Genomic DNA, 23,443 nt, shown 5'->3' with positions numbered 1-23,443 from the left:
TTTAAAGGTTTTCTTTTGCAAAAACAAAACAGATTTTTTAAGTGAAGGACACTGGTCTCGTTGCTATTTTGATAACGATTTTTTTTTCTTTTTAGGCAGCAGAATAATGGCCGAAAATAAATGGCCAATTCACGATCATTAAAACATTCGAGAGTAAAGCGATGTACGGATTATTTGCATTCCGTTCAAACTACCTGCGTCGTTCTATGGCCGCGAGCGACATCAAAGCATGGACGAATGGTGCATTCCAATTGGGACTTTATGCTCAGGTGAGAATAAGACGGACAACAACTGTCAATGCTCGTGCAGTTGACAAAGTTTGGCATTCTTAAGAAGAAATTTATCATTTCGTTCCTATACGTGCAGCGTATCTCTCTGCTATCTTATCTTTGTCCATCCGTTGCCTTAAAGAGTTTAAACAAACACACTGGGCATGACCAATAGCGGACAGACAGTCACCTCTGGAACCCACAGAGTGATCGTCCAATTAAAACGCAATTCATGAAACCGGGGGGACCATAGATTCGTCTATCATCGGCAAGTCACTAAAATTAAAAAAAAAGGCCAACAAGAAAAGAAGAAAAACGATGTTGGCCCCACAAAACACTAAATGGCTTGCGGCTATAAACTGGCTAGTAACATCATGATGCGTGATTTATTTGGCTTCGTTCAGGGTCGACGCACCGGGGACACAAAGGCCACGGCTATATAAAGTTGCCTGCCAGAATAAAACTGTGCATTTTCTTCTTTCGTTTTTCTTTTTTAACGAGTAACACACCGAGCAAAGGTATAACAACATTCTTAAAAAAAAAAAACTCCATTTCAAGGCCTGAGAAGAAATCCGAAATTTACCGTAGCATCAAAGCGAAGAAGCATAATACGACTGTTGTGGAAACACACTAGCACAAGTTTCAGAAACAAGTGAAACACATCACAGATAAAATCCGTACTGGGCGAGTACAAAGTAGCGACCGTTTCAATCGGGTTGTTTTAGTCTCACTGAGACAGACTATACTAGAGAAGCCAGAGAGACAAAAGAGATAAGGCGAGAACATCCGGTTCGCCTTATTTCCATCGAGAGAGAGAGCTGTTCCTTTCTCTCACGGCGGCCGCAACCAGGATCTAGCGGGCGGCCAGGTAGAGAGAGAGTTTGGCCCACCGCACGCCCACCACACCACCTTCACGTTGCCAAAGGCGCTGACGTTCCAATCATCAATCTGGACGGTCAATTTCTTTCGGGGAAAATAAAAAGGGCATTTTTAAGAGAGGGAAAAGAAGAAGAAAAATTAAAAACTCCAACCGCGTATGGAGTGTATTGAGAATGCCCGTGTCCTCGTTTATTGGTCGGCTCGAGGGGTATATTAGACTGTAAGCAAGTCCACTAAAGGCGGCTGCGACCTATATACAGTAGCAAACCTCCATCTTTTTTTTTTTTTTTTTTTTTGTGTTGTTGTTTTGCTTCTTCCAGAGATAGACGCTCTCATTTTTTTGCCCTCTATCGTCCCTTTTTTTCGTTACTTTGCAAAACGAAAAGATTTGAAAAATATTCTTATTTTTTTTCTTCTTCTTCCTATGCTTGGGAATTTCTTTTAAATAAAATTTGGCAAGAGGATACAAGCCGCAACAACAACAGCTGCTTCACCTGTACCGTGTCTGTCTGTGTGTGTGTGTGTGAGCACGACGCTGTGGTCCCGCGCATCCGGGTCGCCATGTTTTCTCTTTTTTTAAAGAAAAACACCGATTGCATATATATATATATTTTAAGATAATAATAGCGGCACCTGCAATATCTATTATTTTGTTTTCGTGTTGGGATGGTCAAAAACGCAAGAACGTACTTAATCAGTAGCAAAGAGCGACGGCGCTTATCCTGATCCTTACTTAATCACCACAGATAATTGTAACTTTGATCAAAAAAAGCCTTGTTGGAAAGCGGGAGGTCATTGCTTAAACTGGGTTACAACAAGGATGCATGAAGGTACTTGCGGGTCTTACCACCATTGGCTGCGTGTCTATTTACAGTGAGGGGCGAAAGTTCGTGTTCAATTGAGCACGCAGCTCTATCGATCTAAACTCATAAAAAGAAAGAAGAAGAAGAGGGCGATGAAAGAGCTAAAAAAAATGCGGTGGCTTTCTAGTTCTCGGTTGGCGACTTTGAATGGTTGACGTCATTGGTGAAAACCGAGTCCGGGAATCATTTTTGTTGTCCTTGCTCTAGGCTATCCTTCTCTTCACCTGATTGAACGCGGGAACCGTGAAACATTCCCCCTGCTGACGACCAAATTTACGAGACGTCTCAGATGTTTTCGCAACGTTTCACAGGTTCCTTGTTTGCGGTGCACATCCGTGTGTGTAGACAGGTGTGCGTGAGCCGCGATGTGGAATGCGGCAGACCTGGCCGATCAAAACAAGTCGTACCCGTCAATCGAAACTACAATTTCCATTCTTAAAAGGAACGAGAAAAAAAGAGAAGGAATACATCACTACTAGTAGCAGTATAACGCGTTTGGGCAAAATAACAAGAAGAAAAATCCTTTTCACGTTTCATTCTCAAGCGGATCTGACGTCAACAAAATCTTGTTGTTACTTTTTTTGTTTGTTTAGCGATTTTATGACCAAAACAATCTTGACGAATTCGTTCTTTTTGTGTTTTACAACCAGGATCGCCTCTGTGAAACGATTAATTCGTCATAAATCACGAAATATCAATTAGCAAACAACCCCCATTTTTTTTTTCTCGACAAAACAGATTACATCTTTTCCAATTAAGAAATCTTGAAATGAAACCCTTTTGGCCGTGCCATGGCCCGTAGATAAACGGAAAATCATGAAAAGGGAGTGCCATTTGTATGACTAATTCTTTGCTCAACAAACGCCAGTCTCCCCTTGTGCAGAATTTTCAAAATAAATACTTTTTTTTGGCTGCTTCTTCTATTCCTGACCTTGGCTACGGAGCTCAAGGATTTCCGCCTCGTCAATGCATTGCAACAAACCTAATCGGAAATACAACTTCAACACAATCTCGATAGCTTTTCCGGTCACCTGATAAGCAATCTATGAACGCTATCATAACAGCTGTTAAAAGATAAGAAATTCGCCCAAGATAATTACATCCTGGTCTTATTTTGGGCGTGTGGGGGGAGCAGCATTCTACGCCTTCCAGTCTTGTCAATCATCTTACATCATATCCAAGTTCCAACAAAGGACACTGAAGAAAAGCTGTATCTTACCTCCATTGGAAATTAACACATCTGGTAATGGAAAAACACTACACCCAGTTGCTACGATTGTTCTTGCCTCGCCATCTTAGAGTTCCTCTTTTAGGATGTGAGGTAAATAATAACAAGGCTAAACAGCAAACAAAATGACTGACGAAGTTTTGGGGGATTTGGACAAGGCCTGAGCTTTCTACAAGTCACAGAATTGCACCTACCTTTAGCTCGTGTCCTGTAATGCTGATTCCTTAAAACTGAACACGATTCGTGGTGACGATCTTGAGAAACAACCGGAACGCACTTGACACAGTCTCGGCTTGCTGGCCGACACTTTATGTACTAAGAAAGGACAGCGTTCAATTTCCTTTTGGTTCACGTTGTTGACACTAAAACCGTGGCAGTGTCGGCCATCTGTCGACCGTGAAAAAAACTTGATACGTTCAACACCTGTCATCACTTGCGGTTCCAAAACCGTGACTGGCTAAATGATATTGAAGTGATACGTCAAAGTGTACGCCCTACCCAACTGTTACAATTAATAAAATATTAACTTAGTATAACTGTGTTGTTAGCAAGCTATTAGATTGTGATCATTTATTTCGAATGATGGACAAACTGAGACGTGCGCTTAGCGGGAACGATGGTGAGGATGAAGAAAGAGGCTTCGTGGCACAGGTAAAACATTGATTGAATAATAAAAAAATGAAGTTATCAGCACAGCAGTTATTTTTCTTACAATCTAGGTGGTTGAATCATCTTCTTTGGGATGGGGAACGCGGGTTAAAGGATTCGTTGCTTGCTTCGTAATCGGCATAATCCTCTCTGTGATTGGTTCTATCTGCCTATTTTTTGGTAGCAGAGGACTTGTTGCATTTTCAGTATTTTACACTACAGGAAATATCATCGCACTTGTCAGGTAATATACATACTACTATTTGATTTTTTATTTGTCCTAAAATTCTATGCCTTTAAATCATGCTTCCATTGCAGTACTTGTTTCTTGATGGGACCTTTAAACCAGTGCAAAAAAATGTTTTCACCCACCCGAGTAGTGGCGACAGTGTTGGTATTTGTTTGCCTCATTCTTACTCTTCTATCAGCATTCCTAGTAAGTATATTTGCACAACTGATTAGTAGATAATGCATTACATTATCAAAATTTTGCATTTTAGTGGAAAAAGAGTGGGCTTGCTCTGTTGTTCTGCATTATTCAATTTCTGGCCATGACATGGTATTCACTATCGTATATTCCATACGCCCGAGATGTAGTGAAGAAAACTGTTTCTGCCTGTATGGGATAAAAGCCACCAAGCGAAAGGAAAATTGTACCCTCTTCATATCCTACGTCCATTTACTACACAAATATTTTTACCACCTGAATCCAATGTGTATAACAACTGCGACCCAATCATTTGTGTCTTCATGTTTAAGTGTGCCTTTCTATCACATTATCCTTCAAACTTTTTGGATGACCAATTTACAGGACTTGCATCCACCTCTTTCTCAAAATGTTCAAATAAACTGTGCATATTATTGTTTATCTTCGTCCCCCTTTTATTTTATAAATCTTAAAAGTTTTAAAACTAAAAGTATAAAGGTAAACAAGATTCTGCCTCACTTGCCAAACTCTCGTTCGTGCCATTGTGAAAATTTCCGGATTTGTGAAATTTTTTTTTGTATTTCAATATTATAAGTTTATCTTTGGCTAGCACAGTTGGCTAACAAAAGGCAACCTTTCTCCCATCATTAGTAGACACGCAGTAAAACGAGATAAAAATCTTAGCGTAAGATTTTCTAGGTGTCGAGCAGTTAAATCTATTTTACTCTTCTATCAGCAAATTCTCCCGTTTGCAAATTAAGGGATTCCACACGATTTTGATGTGTGGAAAATCCCGGCGAGTGACGCATTTAAGCTGAGTCTGCACAGATGTGGTATTATTATTGGTGCTATTGCATAGCTGCAGTTGCCGTGTAGGATATGGCCGAATATGGTCTACGTCGTAGACATCACAGAAATATGACACGGATAGCAGGAACACCGTAATGACAGCATTCATGCGTCCCACAGCAGACCCTGTGTCAATGCATGTAATGTACAAGTGTGAATATAAGAAGACGAGCTGACGCCCATAATGATCTAGAGCAGTGAGAAGTTATCTGGACTATGTAGGGCAGCTTTTTCAGTTTTACTTCGGGATTATCTTTGATTTTTCAAATGCATAATGCCTAGGAGTTTAAAAAGGCAACATTCAAAATAAACCAAATGAACAGCAAGAGAAATAACAACTGGTTGCTCGGAAAAACATTTTAAAAATATAAATACCGTATATGGGAAAAACAGAGATAAAGAGATCGGAAATTTCCCAGCAGACTCCGATTCCCTGTCTGACTCATTTTGGTGTAGTTTCCTAACGAGCAGTTCCGGAACTACTAAAAAAAATATTTACCTTCTTTTTTCACTTCTAGGAAATTTCTTGTAAATAAACAAATAGCCTAAAAATATTTCAAATCACGCTGAAAATGGCTGAACGTAGGAAAATTAAAAACAGCTGCGGGATCAAAAATAGAAAATAAATTTGCTATTAAATAAAGTAAAATAATGCGAATGGGTGACCAAAGGTGATTAACAGCGCCTCTATTTCTAACGTTTTTACCTTTTTAGAGTTGTTCTTTTGAATTCTACATAAAATTTTTATTGAAAGTTTTTTTTTTTATTTTGAGTTTCAAGTTAAGATAGGAGTTTTGCTTTTGTAGTGGTTAGTTGGTTTTTTTTTTTTTTAATTCGGACTGTCACAGATTTTTTAAAAAGTTATTTTTGTCCTATTTGGCTGATCTAGTGCACATTTTGCTTTCCTGTGACAAGGAAGCCTCAGCTTATTCAATGTTGTGAGCTCCTTTGTTATCTGTCGTGCTGAACTGTTAAAGGCTATAAAATACAATTTTTAGGGCATATTACCACCATGGAAAATCACAATTTTATGATAGTGGCCCTCCACGATAAACCTGATTCCATAGAAGATTGTGTAAAGCTCTTGAATGATGAATGGCCCAGGAGTAAAACTGCAAGGTTTGGATTCAATAGATATGTTATATGGTTAGTTTCTAAAATATCTTGAAGAAATGCACATTCTATCAGGATGAGGTCTATTGAAAGCTCAAACCCGAACCTTCCCATTTCGCTTATAATAGTCAGTAACACAACCATAGGTAAAGGTGATGTAATAGGTCATGCAAAAATTGCAAGGTTACCTTTTGATCCAGGAAGCTGTATAATTGAATCTGGTAAAATTACATTAGTTGGAGAATGTATGTAATCTCAATCACAAACATCTTTTGGCAGTTCTGATAAATCCAGCCAACAGAGGAAAGGGTTTTGGTAAACTGCTGATGGAAGAGTGTGAGAAACTTGCAGTAAAATTAGGATTTTCAACAGCAGTGCTGTCCACACACGACAAACAGCAATTCTATCAGAAACTGGGGTATGAATTTTGTCAACCGGTATCCCAATATGGCGCAGGTCCATCTCCTTCGAAACCTTCGGTACTGCTATATAAAATTTATGTTTTCAACTCTTGGCCTTATAGTAATTACCCCTCTATATCTAGTTGTCCCAAATCAAAGAAAATAAAGTTCCTACAAAATCCGATAAACCCACATGTCACGAAGAAAAAGATTTAAAAACTTCAGTTACCGTTCCACAACCACCACCTCTGCCAAAGTCCAATAATGCATTTTGCATCACTAAAGTGTACATGAAGAAATCTCTAAATCAATAAACTTGTAGCTTAAATACTACTTCCTATACCTTACCAGCTTTATACGTGCTATCTCAATTGCATGGCATATGTTTATTTTATGGAACTTAGATTCTGTGTAAACACGCCTAGCTTGCATGCCATTCATTTTTTCGGTTTTAGAGATTGTGGCACGGCCAATTTCACTCGTCCAGGGAAATTACGCCCAACATCTTGATCTTTCAAGCTCTTAATTAGGTCTCTCTCTCTGCTACTCGCAGTTTTATCCAACAAGAAAACAGACATTGCGGTCTTGGAAGCCTTTCCTCGTTTAGTTTGTCCTGGTAAAATTTTTACTTTGAACCTGGATGGAAAAACGAACGAATTAATTAAGAATCTCTAGTTGGAGTACCAATAATTGTAGGGACATCTTTACTTGTATGGCATTAAAGTTGAATATGGTGCAACAACTGGGATGACATAAAGCAATTCATCCTCTGAATGTGGAATTCCCGTCAACGCATTCAAAATATCAGTATCTGTGATAGCGGGCTGATCAACATCATCCTCTACCACATCTCCTTCAGCATTTTCATCCTTCGCAATAAATAAGAACAGGTTAAAATAGAGAGGAAAAAAGGGAATGTTTAAACATTTACATTTTTAACTTGTTCCGCCGTCAACACAGTTGATTGCTGAGTCTGTTGTTCGCTTGTTACGGGATATGCCTCTTCAGTAACTGCTTCTTTTTGCAGGCGTGTAACAGTAGCTTTGGACGTAACTTGTTTCTTAGCTTCTGTGTTCTTGCCTCCTTTCTTTTTGTTTTTATTCTTTCCCTTGTCTCTTGCCGGACCCGCAGACTACGAGAAATTACCAAAGATACCATGAGTTATTTGTTCCTAACTAGTAATAACTAGCAGAAAATAAAATAAAAAAATGCCCGCATACCTGCAGAAGTTCCATTTTTAGTTGCCGTTCGTCTTCGTCTTGATCCTTATATTTTTCTTTCATTTTTTTTATTTTACCCTTCTGACCTCGCTTTGTGGAAGACTGTTGGCTTTTCTGTTCCTCCTTCTCTTGATCACCCGAGTCTAATACTTTCTTTGAGAGCTGATTTGGTTTGCCTGATTCCTCTTTTCCTTTTCCGTCCCATTGAGCTTTATTAACAGTTGGTACATCTCCGATAATCGTATATGATTCCTCTTCGTTTAAAATTTTCACTGTCTTCTGGTTAACTGAAGATGCCGTGCTCATGGGGACAATGGTATCAGGGAAAGCCAACTCCTCTTCGTTGGTAACGTGCGACAAGCCTAGTAGGGCACGAGCTTCTTCGACGGCTGTAATATTAAATTTCAATTAATGTTTATCGAATAAAATTGAAATAAACACTATCAGGAATTTTACATCTTTCATAATCCTTTTTTTCATCTTGATCACTTTCACTGTCACTTGAGCAAGTTACATGTTCGTCCGCTAATTCCGTGTCAAGAACAAGTGCTTCGTCATCTAGCGCTTTGGGTTTGCGGTCATTCAAATGTCTTTATCAATGGAAGAGTTAGAGATTATTAAAGACAAGGCCGTTTCTGTCCTATTAGTTACCTTCCAATACTGCCTTCCTCCAGTCGAAAAAGAAGTCCGAATCCGAGAACAATAGGTAGAGGGGGAAGAAAATTTTTCTTCCCTCTAATCATGAAAGAGCCAGTTGTTAAATATTCTCCCGAGGGAGCAGTCTTGCTTACTTGGGTGCTCTCAACCCACCATGCGGTAGTCATCACTTTTGCCTCCCATGCAGCGCTTAAGAAATTAACAGAGGCACATAGAAACTCTTAGCATAGCGTAAAAAAACTTTAATCTAGTTTTACTTTGGTCTTACCTGTAACCAACTGCCATCAGTCCTGCTTCTTGCAGAGTACGCGGTGGGATACGATTGGATGATGAAAAGTTTTTGACAATGATACTCGATGCTCCGTGCAAGTCGGCATGAACGTAAACATCTCCGGCTTTCAGGTAGCGTTTGACTAAAAGTTCATTTTGCTGACGATCGCGTCCTCCAACCACGAGGTAATTATCTGAACTAATAAACCAGTAAAATTTTTCAAACCAAAGAACTTTGCGAGCCTTTCGAATAGTAGCGATGGTTGCTGATTCTTTCAAAGTTTGTTTCGCTTTCTTTTCAGCAGATTTGAAAGCTTTGTGAGATGATTCAATTGTCTTTTGTTCTTTTTTAGATGCATTTTTCTTGTCGCCAAAGTATTTGCGAGCATTAGCCTATGATGGCAAAACAAATTTTAAAAGTCTGATATTTTATGATAATCAAGTCTGGCTTTTACAAAAGCTGTCAAATCCAAATCAATGTCCACCAGTTGTGGTTTGTTCGATTCATTAGAATTAGAATCGGAATCTTCTTCTGCATACGGATGGCTTTATGGGAATAAACGTAGAATGTTACTGATTCTGCCAACATTATAACTAGAAACGGAAACATGTTTAAAAGTTTAAAATTCTAACCTCAACAAAAGAGTGATGTGGTTCGTGGATAGCTTCAGTTTCTTAATAATTTTGGCAACAGGATCGTCTTTACGAGTTGCTTCGCTAACCAGTTCTTCAATTTCTTTCCATGGTACCTGATTGGCCAATGCAGATCGAACAACCTGAATCGCGTGGTCAATCAACGGCTGGTTCATCTCTATTAATCTTGCTTTGCGTTCATCGATTTCCTGAACCTGATGAAGATTAGCTAGTCGCTTTTCATGATCCTGACGAATGTTTGCAAGTTTTTTCATTGCCTCTCGTTCCTGAAATTATTTTTGGAAAAAGGACATACATGCCAACGTCTTGAATTCGAATTTCCCAGTAGAAAATAACAATATATAAATAACACGAAGTTGAGGTCTACCTGTTGTACTGCCTTTAGATCCAGCTTTTGGCTTTCCATTTTCGAAAAGAACTCATCAACTGCTTGATTAAAGCTAGGCAACTCAAGAAATGGGTGTGATTCATGCTGCTTGTATAACATGGGGTGAAACTCTTGGTTAGTGTAAAAATCTTGAGTTTCTCCTGAAGGGCATGGCCTGCTTTCACGCTTCTGAATAACGATCCCCTATTTTAAAAAACAACAATAATAATTTAATCGTGTAAAGCACCTGACCTTTTTTGTTTTTATTTTTGCTTATACAAAGCCGTGTCTGCAAAACTGGATTCTTTGTGCTCATTTATCAACCTTTACCTTGTTTTAAAGGAAATGATACCTCAATTTTTAAAGGCTCAAAAATTGTGTACCCACTCCTCCATCATTGACTTATATTATCCTTAGATATTCCGTTAAAAAGTTGGATAAACCAGAACAATTTACAGGAATAACAACAATGTCTATAGTGAAAAAACCATCACGCGTCGTACCTTGGAAATGTTTCCTATATTTTGCATTATAGTGTCAGCAGACTTTAACGCCAAATGCAGCTTAGGAAGGTCTCGTGTAACATCGAACTGCGTTCCAATTCGGCTATTCGACGGAAAGCCAAATTCCAAAAGCACGTGTTCTATTAGAGCCGGTCCGTAAGCTAACAAAATAGAATATTAGTTTGGCATTACTCAAGCAGAAAAAAATAGTTGCAATAATAATACATGTCTTTGGAACAAGAATTTTTTTCAAATTGTCACCAGGTTTGGCTGAAACCAACCAGCTTTGTAACACCTCTGTATTAGTGATACAATCTTCTGCAGCAGTACCTTCCATGGGATATTTCTCTTTCACAAGAAATCTTTAATTTTCATCATGCATAAAAAAAATGCTCAATAATGTGGAGATTGTAAGTGCTTTATCTAAAAAAAAAAAAGAAAAACTAACCTTACATCTTCACCTTCTGTACGAGGTCTCAGAATATTCAAAATGACATATTCATAGTCACACAAAACAATGTTTCCTCTATCATATAACTCAATAATAACATGGTACGCAGCTTCTCCTGTTCCAAACTGAAGATCTATAATTCGGTCTTGACCAACTTGTAGTGCCTTTTCAAGTCTCTTGTTATTCAAGTGTTTTCTCAGCTAGTACTCCACAATAGTTAAAAATTATTTTAAAGTGAAATTAAATAATTTAAATCACCTTCATAGAAAAGCCTGAAGGAGCTGGATTTTTTGGCCATTGGAAATCTGTGGTATGAATTCTAATGCCTGACTCAAACAGCAACATGGCTTTTTCTTCAGAACGATGAAGTCTGATTAAATATGTTTTATGGTCTACATCATAAATTTGATTCACTCGCATTCCGACCAATCTAAAAAAATGTAAAAACAATCATTTGAACTTTCTGGAGCATAACGCACATAGAATAGCAACGTCATAACACTTAAGATGGATTCAAGACAACCTAAGATTGATTTCCGCAAGTGCAGCGACGATATCGATTGTTGTAAATCTTGCTTTCATTTTTCATGGACTAAATTTGAATAATGACAAATAATCATCAACTACACTTGTTGGTATAATAAAGCCAACACGCGCGAAAGCAAGATGACACTAAATCGCTAACACACGGTGACGTCTGCAGTATTATTGTACACCCATGCCACCTGGTGGCTCCATGTGCTATTCTCCTCTATAAAGCTACAAGGCACGCAAAAAAAAATAATATAAATAATACAATAATAAAGAAAATAAGAATATAATAATATAAATAATATAATAATTACATTAATAATAAAACAATAATAATAAATAATGTACTAACAAAGATTCGAACCCATGAAAACAGCGTGGCAGCTGGCAACTATACTATAGGGCCATAACTCACTCAATGATTGTACGCATAAGATGCCTATTTGAAAGGGTGACACCGAAATCAAAGTTTGGTTGAGATGTGCGGTCCTGGCACAGTGGTTATCACCCACGCTTTGTATTCTGTCGGCCCCGGGATCAAGTCCCGCCAACTCCAAATTTCCAAGCCCTCCCTCCCACTCCTCCCACCACCCTCCCTCCCACCCACCAAGATTCATCACAACGCAAGATTCTTCACACGGATTCTCAAGATTCTTCAACTGCTTCGGAAATGACAACGCTGGAACGATGAATGAAGAAGGATATGAAGAAAGAAGAAAAAAAATGAAGAAAGAAGAAAAAAGAAGAGCCATGCCTACTATAATGGGGCTAGAAATGGCACAAAAAAAACCATGCCAGGCTAAAAATGGCACAAAAAAAACGATCTGTAGTACTGTTCACTACACGTTAAAGATCGATCCGCAAAACTGAGGTAGAGAAGAGGTGATCGTAGAACGTAGGTTGTTCGTAAGTTCTCCCCATGGCCTGAGAGACGGTTCATGGATGCAGGCAGCTAATCATCGGGATATGTAACCCTCTTCGATACCAATGTTTTTGTTTTATAAACCTATTCATAAAAAAGGTTCTGAAGGTAAATCATAAAATGTCCTGAAGAGAGTAAAAGAAATAATAAAATATTTATACGCTAATGTTGCACATGCGCAGGCTAAGTCAACTGTCAAACTAGCAGACGACGACTAAAAGGAAAACAATACAGTTTATCGAACACGAAGTTTATATGTGTAAAATTATTTCCATCTAAGAATTGTTCGTGTGTCGTTTGTTGATTCACCACACAAAAAAAAGTTAGAAATGGATAAACCAGAAGATGAAAAATACTGGTCATCATCAGCCACAAAAGGATTTGACTTTGACTCTGAAGAAAATGTATGAGTAGTACAAATTTTGTGTATTCCGGAAGTGTTTCCAGTATAAAAAGAAAGCCGTAACTTTACAGCTAATCATACTCTTCATTAGGAACATGCCGGCGACATTTTTGGAGCAACTCCATTGCAAACTGCACAACTGTCAAAGGAGGTCCAGCTAAACATTCCACGACAGCCTGTGGTATCAAGAGGCGAAGCACATATGAAATTATCCAGTTCGCTATCATCACTTAGCACTTGTAGCAACTCAAGCTACAAATTTAATACAAGTCAACCCACCAAACAATGTGAAGTAACCTGCAAACTACTTTCTTCAACAATAAATGTGAGTATAAAGCCTGATATACATTACCTTGCCTTTCCTTCTTGTTAATTTGTAATTTTCTTTGTGGTGCAGGATGAAACTATGTCTAGTCCAAAAGATGTGGTGAGGTCAATTTTTCTTGGAATGTCGTATGATTTAAGCTGCTTTAAGAAACTAAGTGACAAGAAAACCTTGCTAGATGAAGCTCTGAAATTAGGTGATGGTGATGTCATCTGTGCAGTGCTTCTTTTCCTTCAAAAAAGTTTGCATCAAGTGGTTTTGTTTCCTCTTCTGAAGGAAAGATACGTTGCGGCCCGTGAGTACATTGCAATCTTGGAAAAGCAAAAGTGTTTTAAAGAGGCAGCAATCCTATGTGATGAACTGCAACAAACTAAAGAAGCTGTAGTCCACTTATACAATAGTTGCTTCAGAGAAGGGCAGCAAAATATTCAGTCTTCGCTAGAACACCTGTGTAAAAATGAATTAAAAAATTTCAAGCAAATAGAAGTTGAATATGAGATTATAGAAGAACATATCCTACTATTGGAAAGACAAGGTCCAATTGCTGTTACCAGAGCTCGTCTTCCGCAATCTGAAATAGAGGATACAAGGACATCGCCATTAATTGGGAAAGCTGTTACAGCTCAAAATTTAGTAGGATCTTCGCTACTTTCCACTTTGCAATATTGTTGTCGCCACAACTGGGACGCTCCTGAAAATCTATTGGCTTCCCCTGTAGGACTTAAAAAAACTTTCAAATTAACGGAAAGGCAATTCCTTTGGAACGCGTTTATCGGAAGAATCTTGATGAATGAAGATCCACTTCCAATCCTTCTTGTGAAGGTAGTTTAAAGTGGTTAGTCATTTTTTTGCCTGTAAAATAATTTCTACTTGCTTTTGTGTCATCCACAGGGCATGTTTGGAGCATCAAAAATATCTGCAAATCTTTCAATTCCACGGATCTTAGAAGTAGCATCAAATTTGAAAGGCAAACCAAACCTATTTGATCAGTTACTATTGCTGGTTGAAAAATCTGAAAAGCGCTACCAGTTAGCAAAGAAATACCAACGTCACCGCATCGTCATTGATGTATTTCATTACTGAGTTGAATTAGAAGACTTTTATTTAAAGAAATTTGCTTCCAGGTGCTGATTAGTAACAAGGATCGAATAAGTTTGCTTCAGTACCGAGATTCTATTGACGACCAAAGTGAGATTGATTACATAAATAACACATTAAGAGTGTCGGTGAGTTCTGTGAAATGTTTTAATCTTTGAAAAGTGAAGTTAAAACATTTCATTTCCTCTGACAGAGCACCCGATGGAAAAACTAGGATGGTTTACGCTCAAAATTGACACCAAACGCTACTCATTTGTGACTGTCTTTCTCGTGGTGTTTCTTTTGTTTTTTTCATATGCCATTGTCTCACTTCGTCCTCCTTCCTGTTTTGTAAATAAACAATTAATTATTTATAAAATCATACATGATAGTTATTCGCATACAGTTAAAAAATTTCGTACTTTTGCCTAATTTGCTAACTGGAAACTCAAATTCATGTTATGGGTGTGTTCAATACCTCATTTGACTTAGCCAACTGACACAAGAGTATTGAACAAACTGTCGCAATTCATTTTATCAAAATTTCGAGACACAGCGAATTCTGAATTCTGCATTATTTTGCCCTGGTTCTTGATAATAGAGATGTAACATAAGACGCTCTTTCTTCCTCCTGGTAATAGTCACCTTTACGTATACAGGACCGCCCTTCCTGACGTAACACGTCTGGAAAAGCAGCAATAGAAGCGGGTCGTTTTCTAAGTGTAAACGTACACACTCTCTCAGGAAGGGCCAATGAGACATAAGAAACTCGCATGTTGCAGAATGCCAGCGTGCCTCCTATGGGGTATCCACGTGGGTCTTGCTGTCGGGGTCAGGCAGAAAGTAACCAGTTGCCTCCGAGCAGTGACTCGAGTCAAAGAACGCGTGGTAAACCAAGTCGGATAAGAAAGGCGACAAGTTCAGCCACATAATGGATTTCGTATCTTGGTCTTCTACGTTACTCAAGTTGAACGGTTACGAAGGAACATCAAATCAACAACAACGACAGCAGCAAGCGGGCCTTTTAACCTCTTCCTGGCCATGGATATCGGACCCAACTAGCGCTACACGCCCATCATTGTTACTCTTAGATCTGGCAGTTTTGGAAGCTGCCGCTGCCAATCATTTTTGGCATCCAACATCAGCAAGCTCTTTGGCCATGGCGAACTTTATGTCATCAAGAATTATGGATAAGCAGCATCAACTGTCTTTTGGCATTGATCGCATTCTCGGCAATCAAATTGGAGTCAATCGCTCAATCACTCAGGTTAGTTACGTTTCTTTTAAGCATGCGTTAACACGATAAAGAGGAAGGTTCGTGGCAGTTCTGTTTCGAACACATCCATTTAAATACTAACTCCGCAAATGGTAGTACGGGTTAAGGAGAAACGAGCCGAAGCCGCAACAACGTAAATTATTCAGTTTGAAAGTTCAAACTAATCATACAAATATTTGGAACAGGTGCCAACGCATGCTTGGTCTGGTGACCACGAAAGAGACAGCCTATCTGTCGCACAAAGGCAGGAAATCACGGTCGTTGAGAAGCAAGTGAGAGATATTCGACAAGGGCAAATGGAACAACAAGACTCGATTGACCAGCAACAAACGGGCAGCAATAACAGTCGGCGAAAGCGGTCTTGGTCGCGTGCCGTCTTCTCCAATTTACAGCGGAAGGGGCTTGAAAAACGTTTTCAACTTCAGAAATACATCACTAAACCAGATCGCCGACAGCTGGCAGCTGCCCTCCAGCTCACCGATGCACAAGTATAAAACTACTTTGTAAACAATGTCACTCTTGACTAGCCTGCAAATGATCTTACAGACGGCTCTTTAAACGTACTTATTCTCATTACTGATCCAAAACATTTCACTAATTGGGCATTTTCAGGTAAAAGTCTGGTTCCAGAATCGAAGAATGAAATGGCGTCACAATAAAGAACCACACCTTACAAGTAACGCTCTTCAAATATTTCATTTCAAAGGCAACATTTCTTTACATTTTGTTTTCAACTTCTGATTCAAAGATGAAGTGTCATGCAACAGTCCTCTAGCTCACTACACAGACGTTGCTAAAAACCTCAGTTGTGTGGACGATAGCGGCAGTACATCTCAACATGCCCTTCTTCCAAAATCACATCCAGCGCGGTTTCAGACATTTAAAAAGACTTAAAACGAATTGCAAAGGAAAAACAGATATAAAAAAAGATTCACATCTAACAAGCGCATCTTGTTTCGATTTACTAACTACTCTATTTTAGTCAATTTTGTGAAGTAATAAATATTTTTGAATGGCTTTCTCTTACTCCCCAATAAAACTCATTTTGATTGAAACGAAGAATCGCAGAGCGTGGAATAGAAAGACGTTTCATCGATGTACACAAATGATCAGAATAGTCTTGCATTGTTCGGCGGCGAAAGAGAATCGCTTGTGTGAGAATTTCATGATTGTTCTCTTCTTTTGTTTATAAGTGGTGATGTTACAGTTGCGGAGAATTTAGTAGCTGCGTCGATGGGTGTCAGCCTCAGCAAATAAACTAAGAACGAGCCGAGAACCCCATGAGCCCGGTAGGGGATCTGGCTATTTCTGTGGTTTGTTTTGCCTCATCAACAGCACCAGTTGTTCGGACGTGGCTGAGAGAGAATACCACCGTCGACCACATTCTTCTTACATTCTCTCCATGATTATTATTTTTGCGATGAGTGAGAAAAAGCAGTTGCGAAAAGATGATACGACGCGCAGACGCATTCATTTTGCCAACAACGTAAAACACCTGAACCGTATAGGGTCGACGAACAACGATAAAAAATTACTTCTTAAAATGCTGCATCTTGAAAACGTTTAGTTGCAAACATAATTTGGTCACGTTCTGTGCACGCAGTCGTTATGGCTTGAGTTTATTTAACGAGACGCGGGGGTGGTAGCTATATCGCTAGGTTTGGACTTTGTATATATATAAAAGGCCATACGTCGTAGAGAAGCGACGATTTTTCAGCAGGAGAATAATAACAGTTAGTTACAGCATGCGGTGAAGGTTGAGAGCAGGCAATCGAACTGGGTGTTCACAGTTTACTTTAAGACTATACGAGCTCGAAGTGCTGAGGGGATTAATGGGCTCCCCGCTATGTGGTTTCCGAAATTAGAGAGCTCGTGCCGGGTCTTGCACACAAGCAAGCGCAAGCACAAGCTTGTATCTGCGATACATCGTCAGCTAGAATAATCAAAAGTGGGAGAGAGTATGATGGGTATATTCTTGAACAGGGCCTCGCTTATACTCGCTCGTTGATGAGCTGGCAAAGAAGCAAGAAGTATATGGTTGTTTATTTATACAAGAATCTGTTGCTGCCGAACATCGCTAGCGCTGGTCGTCTGGATTCCACACAATTTCTGTACACATTAGCCTTAATGCTAAACTTTGTACTAGACATGTCGACGGTAACAATAACCAACATGAAGGTGAGCGCATCGTTCAAGACCTTCATAGTTATCATGAGACCAGACCTTACTGCAAAAATTTAATGCGCTTCTATGTCGCGTTCCGCATGAAGTTTAAGGTGAATTTTGGTCCTACTATTTGAGGTGAATAACGTTTCACATCCTCTTTAAGAAAACCGACACGCGAGGTCTACTGAGAGGCAATAACAATTGAAACCCAAACTGAATAAAGTTTCATTTGTTATGGCTCACCGTATATGAAAATGACATCGGCGCAATATTATGTTTATGGCCCCGCAAACGCCTAGACATAAACAAGCCTCTTCCAAATGAAAACGGATAGCGATCGGCGGGCTACCAACAACAATACCTACTTATTATTGCATCAGAGAGTTTTACGGAAATAAAAAATGTGGGTCCTACCTTAGCTCGTACACCGAAAATGAAGCTAGATGACCAAATGAACGCCAATATACCGTAGTTTAGATATCAACCACCACCGCGCCGCTATTTGTATTTGTTCTAGAGAAAATATCGAACTTGATAAATGAATTATTCCATCTTCCTCTTGTCAGGGACGCCCATCACATTCAGCGCCTTAAAAACATACAATTTGATTATTTTTTTTTTGTTCTGTTGAGATATTTTCTTCGAAGGCAAAACTTACAGTTTGATAGAACCCTTTCATGACGATCGCTGTTTCTTCCAATTTCTTAGGACAATCACGCAAGTGATCCATCTGAACAACGAAACATTTGATAAAGTTCAAATGCTATCGAACTTAGCAATAGTGATTAACATACCTCGTCGATGCGACGATCCAAAAAATCCCAGGTGCTTTTAAAGTCATCACTTCTATCTTGAATCATGCTCAGCTCCGTAGACTTGTAGACGGTTGCCAACAGGGCTCTCTTGGTGTACCATGAAAACTACGGTTTCAATATTAAGAAATTGCCCGTCAAGAACTTGGTTTCATTATCTACTTACATCAACTGAGGTATCACCGGCATGGAACCACATTTCATCAACGAGATTGGCCAGCAATTTCAAAGATGATGGCGCATTTGCTGGGAAAGCCAACAGACCCATCGCTTCAGTCCATCTACCAGTGTATATGTGTTCCGTATTCATCCTTAGTCTTTTTTCGACGGCGAGTCGTAATATCTTTAGATCATCCTTCGCTCTGAAACAATAAAATTACGATCAAATTAAGCGACTTGTCTTTGCGGGCCAATTTCTCAATATACTTTAACGGATCGAGATGAGCTTCCTGTATATCAGATGGAAGCTCGGACGATAAACGATCGTTTGCTTGTTGATAAAAATGGTGGACTAATTCGACTCCGCCTTTAGGGAAGAGTCCATGCGTAACACTAGGGTAGCCTAAGCTTTCAGCTCCTGAGTACAGATTGGACAAAATGAGATTGTTTTGAAAAAAAAAAAAAAAAAAAAGGCTGAAGAGTTTCATTCTTTCGCACCTTGAGCCAATGCTTCCTTACTCCATCCGCTAATATCGACGTAACCTAAGGCAGCATCTAAAATTTTAGATTTAATGTCAGTTTCGTACTCCGTCTCCTCGTCTTTGAGACGCTGAGTTTCTTTGGCATCCGAATCATCTGTGAAGGCGTCCGTTGATTGGGAACGGACGGCTGGAGTCCACCGGAAGAACACGCCTCTGGTGAGACTGCCTATAAACACCAGGTAAAAACAAGGTAAAGGAATGAGATTTAGAAAAAAAAACGCGAAGCAAGTGACAACCTTTCTTAGTCAAAATAACGTACAATTTTTCTTCAATCAGTACGAGATAGTGAAACGGTTGAAAAAGAAACAACATTGTGAGACAAGACGCCACAAGAGTAGCGGGTGTATTATTCCACCTCCAGTCAGTAGGCAAAAGCGTTGTTCTTTTTGCCATTGGCGCAAGAACGTTTAGCCATTTTAAACAGAGAATTGTGCATTTTTTAAGTTGTCGGTTTTCGCTAACGGGTCCCGTTCGCAGGTCGGAAGAGATCCAGAAAATGAATGAAGACATTCCACAACTCGCGCGAGAACGCTTTCGAGAAGATCGAACGAGTTGATTGCGGATGCAATCACTGATTTTCGCTGTTCGAGAGACATTTCTGGCATGGACAAAAGGACATTGCAGATGGCCACGGCACCAGCCCCAATTTTGCTCAGTTCGAGTTCATAATGTTCATAATGGGCTCGGGAAAGCTTGAGGGCTCTGGCGAGTGGTTCGGTGAACTGGGCTTCGAAGAGGGGCAAATGTTTGGCGAATCCACTCACGTTCAGCCTGTCGCGAAGGAGGAGGAAGCGAGCTAGATTTAAAGCACTCATGATGGAGTCCATGTGTTCCAACAGGTCCGTCTCCACGTCTTGAGGTAGCCTCCAGATTAAAGGTAGAAACCCATCAAGGCGATCTTGCAAAAAGTAGGGCAAATCTTTGTCCAAACAAAGGGCGACCTGGTCTTTAATAATATTGATCACCAATCCTCTAAGGCCCGGGTGCTCCAATGTGGGCAGAAGACTTTGGAGAAGATGATAGCGGGCGCCGGGATGAAGTTTATCTAAGTACGGACGCCACAATTCAACCGAAAGGATCTTGAATTCTCGACTGTTCACACCTGACATGGCCAACCAAATTAACGACTGGAATATCTGAAAATGGATGGGATGATCAAGGCAGTCGATAGAGAGGGACGAGTCTCCTACATGCTTCAACAAGCCTTGAATTAGAAGCAGTCCTTTGTGAACAACGAGTGGTTCTTCACTCCTCAGGAGAAGGTCAGCGTATTGCAGAACCGTATGGAAAATGAATTCCTGGCTGTAGATTGAAGGAACGCTTGGGCAAGGTAGCTGTTCACCATAGACAAGATAGAAAATCATTCCCAGCGACTTGAGAGTTGGTGGAGGACTACCGTCGTCAAAGGAAGAGGAGGACGGGCACTTGTATTTGCCTTGAAAATGATGAACGATTTCCGGTAAGGAGAACAAATCTCCGCAGACGCACGAGAGATGATGAACAAGCTTTTCGGCAATTCTTCTCAGCAGACTGGGGCTCTTTCCTTCGGCGAAATGCAAGTCCATGCAGATTAATGGTTGTTCCATTGTTTTAAGCAGGTTTTTTTTAAGCACCCGACGCCGTTCTCGTAAGCAGGTTTCGTCGTCCAACTTAGTTTGAACGCGATTTAGAGACATTTGTTTAACAAATGGAGCATAGAACTCTGCTAGAGCTTCATAAATGTCTGAAATGCATTGTACTTTTGGATCAGTGTCTAGAAGAATTCTTTCTCTTCCTTCAAAGCAATATCCTGGACTAGGAAGTGGTAATGAGCTAACATGTTCACCAATGGTCTCCAAAACCATGTTAAGTATGTTGCTCTGTTTGTCAGGTAATCGTAGCAGGACGGCTTGAAATGGCAAAAGGAGAATTTTGAATTTTGAGCTGGATCCAAATTCTGCCACTTGTTCTTGGAGAGCAATCAGTACTTCCTTTGGGTTTGATAACTGTGCCACCATTAGCAACGAGAATTCACAGCACTCTTCCATTTCAGCGGACCAGACACTTTTTTCAGAGTTGAGGTGGTTACACACACCAAGAATGATATCCATGCCATGCTCCCGGACTTTGGGGATGTGGGTACGATCAAGAATAACATTCTTAATCTGCTGGTACTGGCCTTCTTCTAGCCAACGGCTGATGTTGGGAAGGAACAAATCTGCAGACATATTTCTAGCTCCAGATGACAACCAATAATAGTTTCACTGGAATTTTGCAACAGTCGAATTCCTTCACGATCCTGGATAAATAAAGATCAACCTTCTTCTGAAACAAACTATCCATTCATTTCCAAATTTCAAATGTCAAAATACCAATAGAACAGCAGGGGTAGGTAAATACAAGTTGGGGAGAATTAACTATTCAAATTTTGCAACGACAATGCAAATTTTTATGGGAAAATGCGCGACTGTGTGAAATAATAAGGAAACTTACGAGTATTTTGTAAAAATCGCGTTGCGAGAAACGATGCCATTTCTTTCCTCACGTGCACCGCAAAGGCCATCTACTGGCCATTACATTTAGCTCATCGCATTCAAAACACTGCAGGGACATAAACATTTCTGAAAAGTTAAGACACTTTTACCGCGTTCGTGAACGCAAACCTTTTTGAAAACATTACGAGTTACCTCCTAGAAAACGACGAGAATAGGGCCGAAGGAATAGCAGATGAGACAAAATGAAACAGTTGGGAAATCCAGCGGCTCACGATCGATTAAATAATTCCAAAAAAGTAGCTCCATTTCAAGACGCTAGGAATATGAAACATGATTAATTTGATGTAAGAGTTCTTCAAAATGAAATTTTGATGAGCCTCACGATGGCGATGAATGCAAGTTCAATCAATTCAACGTATATGGCAACCACCGGAGAAAGTAGAGATGACTCCAAGTTATTAAAAGTGACTGCTTTTGCTTTCGATTTGCTTTTGCTTCCTAGGAAAAATGTTGAATAGTTATGAGGGTTAAGTGTCGTTACTAATGAGTCTTAAGTGATCAAGTCCCGTATGCCTACTCTGATTCAGCTTTTTTTGGCGTACCCGGATGCATAAAGTGGGCGGAGAAGGGGGGGGGTGAATATATCATCAAAAAAATAAAAGAAAGATGCGCTTCTTGCTGGTGAAATAGGGAATAATTTGATGGGGAGCGGATCAAGAGGGGGGTGCCAGATTTTATTAACTGGCGAGGAAGCATGTTAGATGAAGTGTGTGTGTGTCGGCCAGAAATTCACCCTCCATCCACCTCCTCCGCCCCCCTTATTCACATCCAACCGTAAGTTCCGTGAACGCGTGGACTTTTGCCCCATTATAGACATCAAACAGTACGGCTTCTTTTTTTTTTAATATAAAAGCTGCCATAACAAAAGAGATGGCATCGTCCCTCCATCTCTTTTCCAGCACAGCTTCATGAATATTTCATGCAATTTTCGTGCACTACATTAGCCAAACTTGTCATTTCCGCTGTAGATATTACTACTGACTATACACTTACACGTAACACCCCAAGCCATATGCTCCAGACGATCGATCACTCTCTTTCATATCTTTATGGGCATATAACTAGGGGACAGTGATTGCCAGATTTTTATGCCATTGAATTTTTATTTCCTTTTCTATAGTCTCGTTTGACTGTTAATTTCAAAACATTTGAAAGAATAATCGACGTGAAAATGCACTTGAAACAAACCTTAAGAAAGTCTTTAATTCTGCTCACGTCTGTATACATTCAGTGGACCGTTTGAAATCAAATCCGTTATAAGATTGCGAAAGCGAATAACAACTCACTTTGTCCGTATGTTGACGTAATATATTTAGTGACCTCTTTCTTCTATGCTCCAATCGCGAGTTTTTGATCTCCAGGACTGTTTTGTCTGAGTGCTCACTGCGGTTGGTACGCCTCACTCCCGCACAGATAAAGGACAAACGTATAGAAAATGATCGTGATAATGAAATCACCGTGGATTACAAAGTGGGTCGATGGCCTTTGATTCCAATTTCTTGCATATAAATAATTGCATTTCATGGAAACAAAAAAAAAAAAATGGGCTTTGAAGTTGATGCCAATGGACGCTGTGGAGGTCACCACAATTTCCAATTTAGCAAAACTTTCAAAAGCCAGGATATTCTGCGTGCACGTAAACGCCCTTTTTAATTGGGAATATTACTAATTTCCGTCTTTTTCATTGAGGTCCCCATTGGCAACTGAACCAATCGTGCCAAACAAGTAGGACCGCCCACGAAGGCAATAAGCAATATATTTAAATATAGCTGACGGTCTATTTTCAAAAAGAAAAAGCGACGGCTGGATTGAGTGATCGTATGTGTACCTACACTATTTCAATCGAGGCAACTTTATTGTGTAAATCATCCACTCGGCAGCAAGAGACTTTTATGTT

General features: G+C 39.7%; 8 protein-coding genes across 14 annotated transcripts in view; 4 read left to right on the top strand and 4 right to left on the bottom strand.

Annotated features, from left to right (window-relative positions):
* Positions 1 to 3,559, bottom strand: part of LOC130702273 (probable ribonuclease ZC3H12C) — a 29,107-nt gene extending 25,548 nt beyond the window's left edge. For 2 of the 5 annotated variants that reach the window (XM_059495674.1, XM_059495673.1), the window contains exon 1: positions 853 to 948. In XM_059495674.1, coding sequence (XP_059351657.1) covers positions 853 to 876 — 24 coding nt within the window. In that variant the 5' untranslated portion in view covers positions 877 to 948. Of the gene's footprint in view, positions 1 to 852; positions 949 to 3,433 lie in introns of those variants that run through there. The other 3 variants (XM_059495675.1, XM_059495676.1, XM_057523933.2) reach the window with 3 other exon arrangements.
* A 107-nt stretch (positions 3,560 to 3,666) lies between these two features.
* Positions 3,667 to 4,753, top strand: LOC130702281 (vesicle transport protein SFT2B-like). The gene is made up of 4 exons (XM_057523948.2): positions 3,667 to 3,890; positions 3,959 to 4,131; positions 4,206 to 4,323; positions 4,388 to 4,753. The coding sequence occupies exons 1-4, from the start codon at positions 3,819 to 3,821 to the stop codon at positions 4,514 to 4,516; spliced, it is 492 nt and encodes a 163-aa protein (XP_057379931.1). The 5' UTR covers positions 3,667 to 3,818; the 3' UTR covers positions 4,517 to 4,753.
* Positions 4,754 to 5,979: 1,226 nt separating this feature from the next.
* On the top strand, positions 5,980 to 7,010 carry LOC130702280 (N-alpha-acetyltransferase 80-like). Of its 2 annotated transcripts, none has more exons than XM_057523942.2 (4): positions 5,980 to 6,282; positions 6,334 to 6,497; positions 6,556 to 6,755; positions 6,821 to 7,010. In XM_057523942.2, the coding sequence occupies exons 1-4, from the start codon at positions 6,176 to 6,178 to the stop codon at positions 6,989 to 6,991; spliced, it is 642 nt and encodes a 213-aa protein (XP_057379925.1). In that variant the 5' UTR covers positions 5,980 to 6,175; the 3' UTR covers positions 6,992 to 7,010. The 2 variants fall into 2 exon arrangements, with proteins under 2 accessions (XP_057379925.1, XP_057379927.1); XM_057523944.2 differs by having other exon boundaries at positions 5,987 to 6,282; positions 6,352 to 6,497.
* A 34-nt stretch (positions 7,011 to 7,044) lies between these two features.
* Positions 7,045 to 11,504, bottom strand: LOC130702272 (ribosome quality control complex subunit NEMF-like). Its single transcript, XM_057523932.2, has 15 exons — positions 11,323 to 11,504; positions 11,058 to 11,229; positions 10,797 to 10,999; positions 10,574 to 10,710; positions 10,349 to 10,509; positions 9,846 to 10,049; positions 9,458 to 9,744; positions 9,280 to 9,370; positions 8,823 to 9,217; positions 8,549 to 8,743; positions 8,354 to 8,487; positions 7,898 to 8,286; positions 7,609 to 7,809; positions 7,386 to 7,546; positions 7,045 to 7,313 (listed from the first exon to the last, which is right to left on the bottom strand). The coding sequence occupies exons 1-15, from the start codon at positions 11,379 to 11,381 to the stop codon at positions 7,115 to 7,117; spliced, it is 2,988 nt and encodes a 995-aa protein (XP_057379915.1). The 5' UTR covers positions 11,382 to 11,504; the 3' UTR covers positions 7,045 to 7,114.
* Positions 11,505 to 12,496: 992 nt separating this feature from the next.
* Positions 12,497 to 14,405, top strand: LOC130702276 (spermatogenesis-defective protein 39 homolog). Of its 2 annotated transcripts, XM_057523937.1 has the most exons (6): positions 12,497 to 12,656; positions 12,747 to 12,980; positions 13,053 to 13,802; positions 13,872 to 14,048; positions 14,105 to 14,206; positions 14,272 to 14,405. In XM_057523937.1, exons 1-6 carry the CDS (start codon positions 12,582 to 12,584, stop codon positions 14,290 to 14,292), a joined length of 1,359 nt encoding a protein of 452 aa, XP_057379920.1. In that variant the 5' UTR covers positions 12,497 to 12,581; the 3' UTR covers positions 14,293 to 14,405. The 2 variants fall into 2 exon arrangements, with proteins under 2 accessions (XP_057379920.1, XP_057379919.1); XM_057523936.2 differs by lacking the exon at positions 14,272 to 14,405 and having other exon boundaries at positions 14,105 to 14,236.
* A 451-nt stretch (positions 14,406 to 14,856) lies between these two features.
* LOC130702279 (homeobox protein lin-39-like) lies at positions 14,857 to 16,317 on the top strand. Its single transcript, XM_057523940.2, has 4 exons — positions 14,857 to 15,324; positions 15,519 to 15,821; positions 15,946 to 16,009; positions 16,082 to 16,317. The coding sequence occupies exons 1-4, from the start codon at positions 14,989 to 14,991 to the stop codon at positions 16,225 to 16,227; spliced, it is 849 nt and encodes a 282-aa protein (XP_057379923.1). The 5' UTR covers positions 14,857 to 14,988; the 3' UTR covers positions 16,228 to 16,317.
* A 1,654-nt stretch (positions 16,318 to 17,971) lies between these two features.
* On the bottom strand, positions 17,972 to 21,596 carry LOC130702278 (ubiquinone biosynthesis protein COQ9, mitochondrial-like). Its single transcript, XM_057523939.2, has 7 exons — positions 21,485 to 21,596; positions 18,969 to 19,178; positions 18,738 to 18,888; positions 18,478 to 18,673; positions 18,294 to 18,419; positions 18,158 to 18,229; positions 17,972 to 18,087 (listed from the first exon to the last, which is right to left on the bottom strand). Exons 1-7 carry the CDS (start codon positions 21,552 to 21,554, stop codon positions 18,043 to 18,045), a joined length of 870 nt encoding a protein of 289 aa, XP_057379922.1. The 5' UTR covers positions 21,555 to 21,596; the 3' UTR covers positions 17,972 to 18,042.
* LOC130702274 (glomulin-like) lies at positions 19,324 to 21,478 on the bottom strand. Its single transcript, XM_057523934.2, has one exon. It carries the CDS (start codon positions 21,217 to 21,219, stop codon positions 19,429 to 19,431), a length of 1,791 nt encoding a protein of 596 aa, XP_057379917.1. The 5' UTR covers positions 21,220 to 21,478; the 3' UTR covers positions 19,324 to 19,428.
* Positions 21,597 to 23,443: the final 1,847 nt, after the last annotated feature.

This window comes from Daphnia carinata, chromosome 6, assembly GCF_022539665.2.
Source record: "Daphnia carinata strain CSIRO-1 chromosome 6, CSIRO_AGI_Dcar_HiC_V3, whole genome shotgun sequence".
In the NCBI taxonomy this organism is placed as follows: domain Eukaryota; kingdom Metazoa; phylum Arthropoda; class Branchiopoda; order Diplostraca; family Daphniidae; genus Daphnia; species Daphnia carinata.
Note: the sequence above shows the minus strand (reverse complement) of the source record. Positions and strands in the feature narration are given on the sequence as shown.

What these genes read in the sequence shown, in the direction of transcription:
- LOC130702281 (XM_057523948.2), top strand. Translation starts at nt 3,819, where the DNA reads ATGATGGACAAACTGAGACGTGCGCTTAGCGGGAACGATGGTGAGGAT. An exon ending in AAAGAGGCTTCGTGGCACAG is followed by an intron (nt 3,891 to 3,958) that starts GTAAAACATTGA and finishes CTTACAATCTAG; the next exon opens with GTGGTTGAATCATCTTCTTT. An exon ending in AATATCATCGCACTTGTCAG is followed by an intron (nt 4,132 to 4,205) that starts GTAATATACATA and finishes CTTCCATTGCAG; the next exon opens with TACTTGTTTCTTGATGGGAC.
- LOC130702274 (XM_057523934.2), bottom strand. Translation starts at nt 21,219, where the DNA reads ATGTCTGCAGATTTGTTCCTTCCCAACATCAGCCGTTGGCTAGAAGAA.
- LOC130702272 (XM_057523932.2), bottom strand. Translation starts at nt 11,381, where the DNA reads ATGAAAGCAAGATTTACAACAATCGATATCGTCGCTGCACTTGCGGAA. An exon ending in CTGATGGCAGTTGGTTACAG is followed by an intron (nt 8,744 to 8,822) that starts GTAAGACCAAAG and finishes TAATTTCTTAAG; the next exon opens with CGCTGCATGGGAGGCAAAAG. An exon ending in TCAACTTTAATGCCATACAA is followed by an intron (nt 7,314 to 7,385) that starts GTAAAGATGTCC and finishes TTTTCCATCCAG; the next exon opens with GTTCAAAGTAAAAATTTTAC.
- LOC130702276 (XM_057523936.2), top strand. Translation starts at nt 12,582, where the DNA reads ATGGATAAACCAGAAGATGAAAAATACTGGTCATCATCAGCCACAAAA. An exon ending in ACTTTGACTCTGAAGAAAAT is followed by an intron (nt 12,657 to 12,746) that starts GTATGAGTAGTA and finishes ACTCTTCATTAG; the next exon opens with GAACATGCCGGCGACATTTT. An exon ending in GTCACCGCATCGTCATTGAT is followed by an intron (nt 14,049 to 14,104) that starts GTATTTCATTAC and finishes ATTTGCTTCCAG; the next exon opens with GTGCTGATTAGTAACAAGGA.
- LOC130702278 (XM_057523939.2), bottom strand. Translation starts at nt 21,554, where the DNA reads ATGGCCTTTGCGGTGCACGTGAGGAAAGAAATGGCATCGTTTCTCGCA. An exon ending in TAAGGAAGCATTGGCTCAAG is followed by an intron (nt 18,889 to 18,968) that starts GTGCGAAAGAAT and finishes ATCTGTACTCAG; the next exon opens with GAGCTGAAAGCTTAGGCTAC. An exon ending in CCGGTGATACCTCAGTTGAT is followed by an intron (nt 18,420 to 18,477) that starts GTAAGTAGATAA and finishes TTGAAACCGTAG; the next exon opens with TTTTCATGGTACACCAAGAG.
- LOC130702280 (XM_057523942.2), top strand. Translation starts at nt 6,176, where the DNA reads ATGGAAAATCACAATTTTATGATAGTGGCCCTCCACGATAAACCTGAT. An exon ending in CCCAGGAGTAAAACTGCAAG is followed by an intron (nt 6,283 to 6,333) that starts GTTTGGATTCAA and finishes AATATCTTGAAG; the next exon opens with AAATGCACATTCTATCAGGA. An exon ending in CATCTCCTTCGAAACCTTCG is followed by an intron (nt 6,756 to 6,820) that starts GTACTGCTATAT and finishes CTCTATATCTAG; the next exon opens with TTGTCCCAAATCAAAGAAAA.
- LOC130702279 (XM_057523940.2), top strand. Translation starts at nt 14,989, where the DNA reads ATGGATTTCGTATCTTGGTCTTCTACGTTACTCAAGTTGAACGGTTAC. An exon ending in TCCAGCTCACCGATGCACAA is followed by an intron (nt 15,822 to 15,945) that starts GTATAAAACTAC and finishes GGGCATTTTCAG; the next exon opens with GTAAAAGTCTGGTTCCAGAA. An exon ending in TAAAGAACCACACCTTACAA is followed by an intron (nt 16,010 to 16,081) that starts GTAACGCTCTTC and finishes TCTGATTCAAAG; the next exon opens with ATGAAGTGTCATGCAACAGT.